General features: G+C 40.3%; 1 protein-coding gene across 3 annotated transcripts in view; it reads right to left on the reverse strand.

Annotated features, from left to right (window-relative positions):
- The window catches only part of LOC126248778 (laminin subunit beta-1), a 376,490-nt gene that overhangs the window by 29,131 nt on the left and 335,213 nt on the right, over positions 1-12,146 (reverse strand). For all 3 annotated transcript variants that reach the window (XM_049950147.1, XM_049950149.1, XM_049950148.1), the window contains 5 exons: positions 11,451-11,682; positions 3,498-3,661; positions 3,099-3,323; positions 2,099-2,298; positions 1,892-1,988 (listed from right to left, as the gene is read on the reverse strand). In XM_049950147.1, coding sequence (XP_049806104.1) covers positions 1,892-1,988; positions 2,099-2,298; positions 3,099-3,323; positions 3,498-3,661; positions 11,451-11,682 — 918 coding nt within the window. The remainder of the gene's footprint in view (positions 1-1,891; positions 1,989-2,098; positions 2,299-3,098; positions 3,324-3,497; positions 3,662-11,450; positions 11,683-12,146) is intronic.

The raw sequence follows: 12,146 nt of genomic DNA on the forward strand, positions 1-12,146 counted from the left end.
TTTCTTCTACTGCTAAAATAAAAAGATTGTCTGAAAAATGGCATCTCATTATCTGCTTCTCCTTTCTTATCCTTAGTTTTTTCAAAATTGCATTCCTTATTTGCTATCTCTCCCACACAGATATAATAGTAGAGTCTTGATTCTTGGCACTGTCCTGTGGTTAACTGAATGAATATAAGTATCCTTTACATCTGCAAGAGTCAATGTTTGCAGCTTTCATTATGGACAATTTTGACAGACTTTGCTTGGCAGAAATCTATACAGCAATGAGCAATTATTACAAGATACACGAGAGAAGATCAGAAAGTAATTCTTGATAATATTATTACCAAAATCTTAATATGCAACAAAACAAATAAATCAGAAATAAATTTGCACCTTTTACCTACTTTTCTACACCGTCACCAATGTACTCAACACATTTCTCCCATTCTGGTACCAGTTTCAACACGCCCTGTTTGTAGAAATCCATTTGGTTAGAATATAACGATCTGCGGACTGCTGATTTCACACTCACATCTGTTGCAAAGTGCTGGCGCATCAGGAATTTCTTCATGGGACTAACCAGATGAAAGTCCGACAGTGCAAGGTCCGGACTTTATGGTGGATCTTGGAGCCCCTCCCACCCAAATTTGCCGATTTTCTCACAAACAGGAGCAGCAACAGGGGGGCGAGCACTATCGTGAAGTTGTCCGATATTGTCAGCAGTAAAGTTGTGGCGTTTGTCATGCAGGGCACAATGCAACTTAAGAAAAGTTTTGATTTAGGCTGCAGCAGTCACAATGGTCCCGTGTTCAGCAGAGCTCACCAATAGCACACTATGCATATTCCACCAGTGATGATTCCTTTCAGAAAGTCATGCCCTTCTGCAGCATAGTACATTAAGTGATCCAAGCTTGTCATTATTCACTGATCCTTGTAGTTGTCTATCAGGTTCATAGGCACCCACTGAGTACTAACTTTACAAAAGTTCAACATGTCATGAACAATTTCATACGCTGTACCATAGGAAATGTTGGACTGCTGAGAAGAGGTTCACAGTTGCACATGACGGTTGTTCAAAATTGCTGCCTCAATGGCTCTGACATTCTGCCGAGTTGCAGCTGTTATCAGCCACCTGGAGCATGACAAATAACTAAGGCTTATACAGCCCTCATGGAAGAATGTACACCACCTGGAGACATTTTTATGGTCCATACAGTTGTCCCCATACATGCCTTGCATGTCATTGTGAATTTCACTCTGTTTATGCCCTTTAGCCCACAAATATCACACTACACTTCATTGTTCTTCACACGTTGACGACAGTAACATGCACGCCATGTTTGTTTCATAGTTTAGACTTCTCTTGTTAGAGCTGCGCATGGAAACAAAACACTGTCAGTAGTGCAAACTTCAGACCATATCATTATGAAATTTCAACATTCCAGCTGCAATGCCAGTGGAGAAAACAATTATTTCATGTTACTTTCTGATCCTCCCTTGTAATTTTTCCGCTGTCTTAGACTGTTGCAAGAATAAATTATTGTACTTCACACCTAATCAAAACTGGTATGAGTATGGCAATCAAAAGTCCTTGGTGGAAAATAAGTAACAAAAGGAGTACATGTAATGACATATAGTTAGAGAATTAAATGGTTAATAGGCATGTAAACAAGTCTGAAAATATTACCAAGCTTTCACATGATGTCCTCCTTAAGAACAACGAGTACCAGCATGACTACACTATACCGGCACAACAGCTCAACTGGGCAATGATGTTAATATAATCTTAGTGAATTTTTTTTTTTCAAAAATATACACAATACACATTGTAACAATGAAAATATAAGTATCTTTTCCATAGTTGAGACTAGGATTTCCAACTACAAGATTTCTTCCAAATACTGACCATGACACTTTACTGTAGGATTTCCCCAATGATTAGCTTGGCATTCATTGCACTGCCGTCCTCCAAATCCTGGCTTGCAGGTACATTGTCCATCAAACTGTAAAACAATGGAACTTCAAGTTAACAGTAACATAGTTTCAAATACGAGAGTTTAAGTGTTGCTCACTCTAAAATATTATTATATTTTTTAGTGATCAGTATACTTACAAGATTGCATTGTTCAGCTGTAGAACCTATAGGATCACAACCACAGGGTTCACAGCCTGTACCACTGGCTATTTTCCAGTGGTTTGGTTTACATTCATCACATTTTTGACCAATAACATTTGGCAAACAAGGACACTGTCCTGTATTGCGATCACATGGTCCTGCCGTGTTGTTAGTCCCAAGGATGTCACAAACACATTCTGTAAAATGAAGTATACACACAAATTAGTTTAATACAATTTGTATAAATTGTGTAATATGTACTTTTCACACAATACAGCACTGTTTTTTCTGATTTTTCACTTTCGTTAGATTGAATTAGTCTAGAAGCAACAATTTTTCAGGCTAACACTGGTAGAAACTTGAACTCTAAAAGGATTGTTGTACATCATACTTAATCCACATGGAACACCTACGGAAATGGAAAAGCACACAAGTATCCAGCTATACAAGACCAAGAATCACATTTAAGCTGAAAGCATTAAATGATTCTTCACTTTTGATTCTATCTATGGAACTGCCATGTATCTTCCGAGACTAGTAAAGTAGTGCATCAAAATTTGATTACTACTGGAGATAAGGAATTCAATTTAAAACAAACACTGAAATAGCAGTGGCATATTTCTGAAAAATCTAATGTAAACAAGGAGACTATGTTTTTAATTTTTTTTAAAGTAAAGAAGTCTCTTCTTAGGTTGAATGCTAGTTGTTATGTAAAACAAGTGTCTAAGCATTTACTCTATAAATATATCTTGTTTTTTTTTTTTTTTTTTTTTTTTTTCGATACCCAAGTCCCTCATTTTCAAGTTGTCAGTTACTGAAAACAAAGTTTGCAACCACGAATTTCCTAAGAAAGAAAAGAAACAGATCTATGAAAACTAGATATGAAGTGGAAGTTAAGTTAGTTGATGCTATTTCAGTATGTTTTCAAGGTGTTGCTGAACAGTTTTGCTTTGAAATTTACATATTGTAATCTTTTTCTCTTTAATGATTACAGTACCTGCGCACTGCTGGTTTATTGCGTCACCATAATAGTTTGCTTTACATATTTCACAATGGAATCCTTCTGTATGAAAGAGGCACTGGAGACATTCACCAGAGCGAGCATCACAGTTACCAGGAAGAGCGAGATCAATATTTTTACTACAGTTACATGGCCGACATGATCCTCCAGGAGTCTCTGGATTTCCAAAATAGTTGTCCGCACAAACGTCACACCGAGATCCTGAAATTTTAAAAGAAAAAAATGAAAACATAACATTTAACAATGTTATGTGCAGCTGCTTAAATTAGCAATGGCATAGCTCATTTCACACAGACCAAAACCTACAAAAATATTTGATTCTGTACTTAAAATATTCAGAGAATAACTTTAAAAGTAATTTGATTTCATCATTACCTGCATATCCAACATCACATTCACAGACTACATCTTGAGTTAATGTATCTAGGGCACATCGTGTTGCATATGAATGCCCCGAATCAGCTGTTCCTGGGCATGGACATGGCCTACATGGTATGTCAATACCAATTCTAGGATCTCCATAGTATCCTTCAATGCATCTGATTTACAGCAAATTTTTCATAAATTAACAAAAGTTAACAGAGAATTAGACAGCCAATAAATTGCAAATATCACAGACACTTATACATTATAATTATTTTAATGTAGAAAAGAAACCTTGAGAAAAAAATGACACTTCACATATTGATAATAAGCTATTTGTCATGGGACAGTGGTTTGCAATTGTTTTTCAGTCCTTATGTGCCTTTATGCAGTAACAAATTTAATTAAAACTGATTGACTGAATAACAATAGATAAGCAGTTTACTACAGACATGTCCTTGAATTCGACTAGAAGACAAAATTGGTGGAGCTTCTGGGTAGCTACAGGGAAAATGACACTGAAAAGTGTTTTCACCTATGAAGGTGTCAATGCCGCTACCTAGTCTCAGGTGAAATCTGTAAGAGCTGCCATGGAATGTTGCATTAGCTACCACTGGCTGGTATGGCCAGTAAGCACAGTGCAGCGACAAGTATCCTAATGGGTTGCAAGACTGGCCAGTTGTACTCTGCAAAACCTACATCGTGCAATGGTAATAGCTTAAGCATGCTGGACGGAGTCACTGGAGCTACAACTATGTTATAAGCTACGTGACTGAGAGCCAGTCAGCAGTGCAACAAATGCACTCTGGAACAGTATGAATAACTGTGAATTTTGAGACAGAGGCATTTGGAGCCCAACAGTACTACTATGACACCAGGGCTATACTAGACAACAAGATGACTGGGTACCGCCAGCTGCAGCCATGTGTTCAAGACGAGGATGGGGTAGCAGCCTTTCATACTATAGTCTACTTCCTTCCCAGGTCTGAAGTCAGCATCACTGGTCACCATTGCGAGCACCGTCCATTTGAAGTGGGGGCCAGTTGCCCACTGACTGTTGCTGGCCTGCTACGCCAGAGTAGGGTGTAACTGCCTCTCACTGATGATGAGAAATGTTGTAATTAAAACCAATAAAGTGTCTTTTCAACCACCAGTCTGTTACTGGGCCCCAATGACCCACCACTTGGCCGCACCCTTGGCCAGTGAGGCCCTACAGAATGGTGTCAGGAGAACTGACATCACCAGCAGTGGTCAGAGGATGGTGTGCCACCCCCCGAAGCTCAACATCATGCAGAATAGAGTGCTGCGGTCAGCAATGCCTTCATAAGACAACAAGGGTCTAGTGCTGTTGTTAAAACAGTTACTGCTGCTACAGTGGCAGATCAAGATTTAAGTGAGTTTGAATGTGGTGTTATAGTCAGTGCACGAGTGATGGGATGCACCATCTCCGAGGTAGTGATGAAGTGGGGATTTTTCTGTATGAACATTTTCTGAGTGTATTGTGAATATGAGGAATCCAGTAAAACATCAAATCTCTGACATCGCTATGGCTGGAAAAAGTGCCAGCAAGGACAGGACCAACTATGACTGAAGAGAATCATTCAGTGTGACAGAGGCACAACCCTTCCACAAATTGCTGCAGATTTCAACGCTGGGCCATCAACAAGTGCAGGAGGATCTGCAGCGAATAGACGCATGGTGCAGGGAATGGCAATTGAATCTCAATGTAGACAAGTGTAATGTGCTGCGAATACATAGAAAGATAGTTCCCTTATCATTTAACTACAAAATAGCAGGTCAGCAACTGGAAGCAGTTAATTCCATAAATTATCTGGGAGTACCCATTAGGAGTGATTTAAAATGGAATGATCATATAAAGTTGATCATCGGTAAAGCAGATGCCAGACTGAGATTCATTGGAAGAATCCTAAGGAAATGCAATCCAAAAACAAAGGAAGTAGGTTACAGTACGCTTGTTCGCCCACTGCTTGAATACTGCTCAACAGTGTGGGATCCGTACCAGATAGGATTGATAGAAGAGATAGAGAAGATCCAATGGAGAGCAGTGCGCTTCGTTACAGGATCATTTAATAATCGCGAAAGCGTTACGGAGATGATAGATAAACTCCAGTGGAAGTGGTGTTAGACACTCAGTAGCTCGGTACGGGCTTTTGTTAAAGTTTCGAGAACATACTTTCACCGAAGAGTCAAGCAGTATATTGCTCCCTCCTACGTATATCTTGCGAAGAGACCATGAGGATAAAATCAGAGAGATTAGAGCCCACACAGAAACATACCGACAATCCTTCTTTCCACGACCAATACGAGACTGGAATAGAAGGGAGAACCGATAGAGGTACTCAGGGTACCCTCCGCCACACACTGTCAGGTGGCTTGCGGAGTATGGATGTAGATGTAGATGTCAGTGTGCGAACCATCATTGATATGGGCTTTCAGTGCCAAATGCCCACTTGTGTATCCTTGATAACTGCACCATGTCACAAAGTTTTTTGCCTCGCCTGGGCCTGTCAACACTGACCTTGGGCTGTTGATGACTGGAAACATGTTGCCTGGTTGGACGAGTCTCATTTCAAATTGTATTGAGCAGAAGGATGTGTACGGGTATGGAGACAACCTCATGAATTCATGGACCCTGCATGTCAGCAGGGGACTGTCAAGCTGGTGGAGGCTCTATAATGGTGTGGGGCATGTACAGCTGGAGTGATATGGGACCCCTGATTTGTCTAGATATGACTCTTGACAGGTGACATGTATGTAAGCATCCTGTCTGATCAACAGCATCTATTCATGTCCATTTTGCATTCTGCTGGACTTGGGCAATTCCATCAGGGCAATGTGACACTCCACATTTCCATAATTGCTAGAGAGTGGCTCCAGAAACACTCTTCTGTGTTTAAACATTTCCGCTGGCCACCAAAATCCCCTGACATGAACATTATTGAGCATATTTGGGATGCCTTGGAACGTGCTGTTCAGAAGAGATTTCCACCCCCTCATAGTCTTATGGATTTATCAACAGCCCTGCAGGATTCATGGTGTCAATTCCCTCCAGCTCTACTTCAAACATTAGTTGAGACCATGCCACTCGTGAGGTTCCTACACGGTATTAGGCAGGTGCACCAGTTTCTTTGGCTCTTCAGTGTAGTTTGTATGGGGTGTGGGATGCTGATACACTGCCATGGAGGTTGGTAATGGTTAATTTTCAATTGGAAGCAACAAAGTTTAGGCAGTGGAAGTGAGGGCTACAGCATGATCATAGTGTTAGACTTTCTGCATCAGCATTATGCCATAATTGATCTTTAACAGCATGTGGTGGAATTTAGTGGGAAGAAATACCAGCTAGGGGACACTGTTGATAATGTTGATCTATCACGAGGAGTGTCTATCATAGTATGCAATTAAGTTAAGCCATGAGCAGTGACACTAAAGCTTAATTTGAATTATTGTGTGTTGAGTGCCACTGGGAAGTTGCTGTGGGTGAGTGTGGAGCCTGACTTTCCAGTTGGCATGTTGTGTATAGTGAAATGACTGGAGGGTATTGATTTATTAGATGCAGTGTGTTGTTTACTGAGATGAAGTGTTATATGGGCACAGCAAAACATGAGTAATTTTGTTGCCAAGGAGGTTACATTGTTGAAAGGAACATTAGCGGCAGTGTTAGATATTCCAGAAGAGGAAGAATGCTGCACAGAAGGTGTGAGCTATGAAGAGGCTGCCACACAAGATGCCACTAAGATTAAATTGTGTGAGAAGGTTAAACATTTGAGAGGAACAGACAGAGCACATATGGAAGAACTGTTGTTAGAGTTTCAGGATTTGTTTTTTCCATGGCAGCCATTCACTGCAATGTCCCTCATGAAACACAGGATTTCTAGTGGAGAATGAAGTGCCGGTGTACTGGAAACTATACAGAATACCATGATGCCTGCAGCCAATTTTAGAGTAATTTATCAACCAGCAGTTAGCTGAGGGGATAATAGAAAAACATAGTTGCCCACGCCCAACGGTCTTACTGCAGTGGTAACACCAGTTCTCATCCGACCACCAAAGTTAAGCACTGTAAGGCTTGGTTAGCATTTGGATGGGTCTACCAAATGCTGTTGGCAAGTGGGGTGCACTCAGCCCTTGTGATGCCAGTTGGGGAGCTACTTGATTGAGAAGTAATGACACTGATCACAAAAACTGACAACAGCCAGGAGAGCATTGTGCTGACCACATGCCCCTCCATATTTGCATCCAGTGATGCCTAAGGGCTGGGGATAACATGGCAGCTGGTCAGTACCATTGGGCATTCATGGCTTGTTCAGATAGGGTTTTCTCTCTCTCTTTTTTTTTTTTTTTAGTTGCGCAGGGGTGGCAGGTATTGTAATCATGCCCAAAAAATCTATGGACAGTATAAGGCAGTATCTACTTTGCTGCGACTATCACCATTTGATCACAGATGGTCACCCCATTCCAAACATCACAGATACAGTTGAGAATCTTGGGCAATGCTGGTATTTCTTGATAATGGATTTGAGGAGTTGACCCCATCAGTTGGAGGTGATTCCAGAAGACAGACAAAAGACTGTATTTTCTTCACCTTTGGGATATTATCAGTATAGAAGAATGCCATTTGGTTTGAAAAATGCACCAGCAACATTTCAGCATTTGTTAGAAAGACTGTCAAAGGGATTAAAGCCTCATCATTGTTTAGTGTACTCAGACGACAGTTTTTTTTTCAGGAGATATTCAAGAGCATAAGCAGTGACTGAGAGAAGTATTCTGGAGATTACAGGCAGCACATTTAACAGTACTGAGAAGTGTCATTTTGCACTAGAAGAAGTGAATTACTTGGGATATGTAATTGGCAAGGATTGTGTGAGGACCGATCTGAGATTGGTACAGGCTGTGTGAGATTTTCCAGCAGCAGGGATGAGCAAAGAATTACAGTCTTTCCTGGGCCTCACGAATTATTATAGAAAATATGTGAGAGCGTTCGTGGATATAGCAAGACCACTTATGCAGTTGCTGAGAAAGGGTATCAAATTTGTGTGGTCTGAGGAGTGTCAAAGCATTTTAAAAGCTAAAGGAGGTGTTGATGTTGAGTCCAGTATTAGTAGAAGTTACATGTAGCATATGGGTGACTGAGTGAACAACTGTCAGAAGCAGTAGAGGTGGTGTGATGATAATATTGGAGGAAAAGGAGAGACTGTATAGATGCTGTAGAAAGGATACTCAAGACAATATTTGGGACAGTGGATGTAGATAACATGAGTGAGCTAAACGGGACAGTAGAAACCACAAGAGAGTTGGTTGATGGAAATACAATGGTTGCAGAATGGCGTTCCATACATGTTGGGAGTTTGGAGAATGGTATGCTGAACAACACACACACACACACACACACACACACATGCTTTAACAGTGCTCACTGGAGAAATAATTCATTATGTCAGAGCATCAGTTAGCACTCTAAACCCAATTTAAAGGCAGTTAAAGCATGAATTAAAGTGTTGGTTGCAAGAATAACACTAACAAGACTTCTGCTATCATTATGGGATATCATCTGGGACACTTGCAAGGAGCCATTCATCAGGCACTGCCTTGGCAGTGGAAGTCCTGTCCTATTGTCACTTGAGTAATATCTAAAGTGATTAAGAAAGGTGCAGAAAGAGCTACAAGCAAAACTAAAGTTGATAGCACAGCCTAACAATCAAAACCTACCTTTCTACTATCATTGCACAACTGTAGAGGTGAGAATGGATACTGCACAGTTGTACATATCAGTTAAACTACCAGCAGCACACAGACCCACACTGTTTAGGTGCTACACAGTACACATATCCAGTAAGGTCAGAAACAGAGGGGAAGTTCATGCAGATTGAAGAGATAGATGTTTTACTAATAGCAGAAGAGAGACCTGTTTTAATGACTGCAGAAGAACTACAACAATGTCAAAGTGGGGTGGGGGCCATATGTTCTACTTGCATAATACAGAGGGGAGGAAAAACATGTTCCATATAATTGTTCAGGGGCAAGGCAGGGACAGCCATGCTGAAAGGAGGTGATGGAACTGAAGCCACACTTTCAGTGAGCAGATCTACATTGTGTATTCTTGGTGTATGTTGATGTAATAGTAGTGGTGAGTTGTCATGAACAAGGGAAGCTTATGGGAGCAAGACACCTGGATCTAAGAGACAGTAGGGTGTTAGTTAATGGAATCATGTTTGATATTACAGGACCAACATTTAATTTAGCAGCTACAATGATGGGCATTACTCACTTGAACATGACACAACTGTGGCTGTATTGACTGGATGAACCCTTGGCGATGTTTCCTAAATGAAACTTTACCTTCTTAAATGATACCTGGGAACCAAGTCTCATTCATTCTCTGAATCAGACGATAGCTGCACAGGAGGGGCAGATCACTGCAGTATCGGGATGGTAGATGATGGATAACCACGACCTCTAGTATCACAATTCCTAGTGCCATAGTGACTGTAATTTTGTTCTGGACAGCTTTTACTTACTTGATACAGAAAGCCATTCAGCAACCCGATCCATGGATATTTTTTTGAAACCCAACAGTACGGCCATGACACCAGAGCTACCCTAGACAATGAGACAACAGGGCACCACCAGTTGCAGCCATGGATTCAAGACCAGGATTGAACAGCAGCCTGTCACACTATGGCCTACTGATGGGCTGCTGGATTGCCTCCCAGGTCTGACATTAGCATTGCTAGGCAGTGACGCAAGTACCATTCATCTGGGGCAGGGATCAGCTGCCTGCTGACAGCTGCCGGCCTGCTGTGCTGGAGGGATGCATTGCTGTCTCTCATTAACAACAAATAAATTTTGCAATTAAAAGCAATAATGTTTCTTTTCAAGCGCCAATCTGTCACTGAACCCAACTGGTCCACCACTCAGCTCCACCCTTGGCCAGCTGGGCCCTACAAAGGGAATGAAGGTATGTACAATGTCTTAGGTGAGTATTACTTTGAAGGCAACCACCACTAACTGAACATGTTTAGTAAGTACACAAATTTGCAGCTTCAGTGTTGTTCCTTTTGTGTTTGACCTTGTGCAGAACATTTCCAGAGTGAGCACATGGACATATCTATGGTAAGCTGCTCATCAATTGCCAATTAGTAGATTGATATTTATGAAAACTGTCACAGCATAGGGCAGAGTTTAAGGCTGAAAAACAGCTGTCCACTAATACATCACAATGTATAGTCACTTCGTAACACTGTATGTCCCATTCCATTCTGTCTCATCTTTTAGGTCACAAAAATTATGCACAAAAAGAAGGGCATTTTTTTACAAAGATAGCCAACATAACTCAGTATATTTAAATAACAGCCAACAGGGCAACTGCACAAAAACAAGTTTGGAACCTCTAGCTTTCTACATATGGGGCACTTACCCACAAAGCTGAAGAGGAAAAAATAAAATGGGAAAGGCAGTAAATTACAACTGCCATACATTAATATGAAACAGTAAAGGATTACTATCAATTTAAAAACTATTTAAATAAATCTGTCAAATCTTACAACATTTACAAATATAATACTATAACTCAATGCAGTTAAAGATTAACATCCTGTAATGATGGATAAAGTGATAATGGAATGTCCTGGATGAAATAGAAACAATGACGTGAAAAAATAACAATCATCATACAAGGTGAGTGTTGCAAACTAGAATATGTGGCTCTCTTTTGCTCTATGCTCCCATATGGTGAGAAATTGATGATAATGATCACAAAAAACTGTAAGACAAGTTAAACAAAGTTATCACTGGAATAAAACAATATGCAAGCAATAGTGTCTCCCCCCCTCTTTTTATTTTCTTTTTTTTTTCTTTTTTTGACTGAGTACCAAATGCTGTGTGAAAAAGGGTACCTGGAAATCATACATAATACATCTCATGAAAACAAAGTATTACTGTTCATACCTGTCACAGTTATGGCCCAATGTAAAGTCACGACATTCTGTACATGCTCCTGTTTGAGGGTCGCAAACATCAGCATGCCCATTACATGTACACTGCTGACAGTTGGGGAAATTCCAGAAACCTGGCTGACACTGATCACATTCTCGGCCATACGTATTGGCTCTGCACTTGCACTGGCCAGTCTGAACATCACAGAAGTTGTCAAGTGCACCAATAGAATTGCAGTCGCATGCTGAAAAAATTGTGACCTCAGAGTTCTCTAATACACATAATTCAGCAAAAGTTTTTCTTTCACATACTGTGGTGTGCAAGAAAGGCAATATCTCAAAAGAAAAAAAATACTTACAATTTGAAATAACAGTATATAGTTTCTATTTGGAAAATGTTTCTTCTGCTGTATGTTTCATGTGAGAATCTGCCACAAATTATTCTTCAAAACTAGTTATGACAGAGGAAATGTGACATCACTCTATTGCATAAACATGACATACTGTTGTATCTACTACTGTTACTTTTCTGATTATAAAAGTGTTCATTAAGAACAGCAACATACTTTCACATGATACCAAAGTTGTATAGCGTACCATTTTCAGTCATTAAGCTTTTCGCCAAATCTTCTGACAGTACAGGTACTTATTTTGAATTGTAGTGGAGGTTTCTAAAGTCATTTTTGAGCAAGCATCACTTTTTCCCACA

The sequence above is a fragment of the Schistocerca nitens genome, chromosome 3 (genome assembly GCF_023898315.1).
Source record: "Schistocerca nitens isolate TAMUIC-IGC-003100 chromosome 3, iqSchNite1.1, whole genome shotgun sequence".
In the NCBI taxonomy this organism is placed as follows: domain Eukaryota; kingdom Metazoa; phylum Arthropoda; class Insecta; order Orthoptera; family Acrididae; genus Schistocerca; species Schistocerca nitens.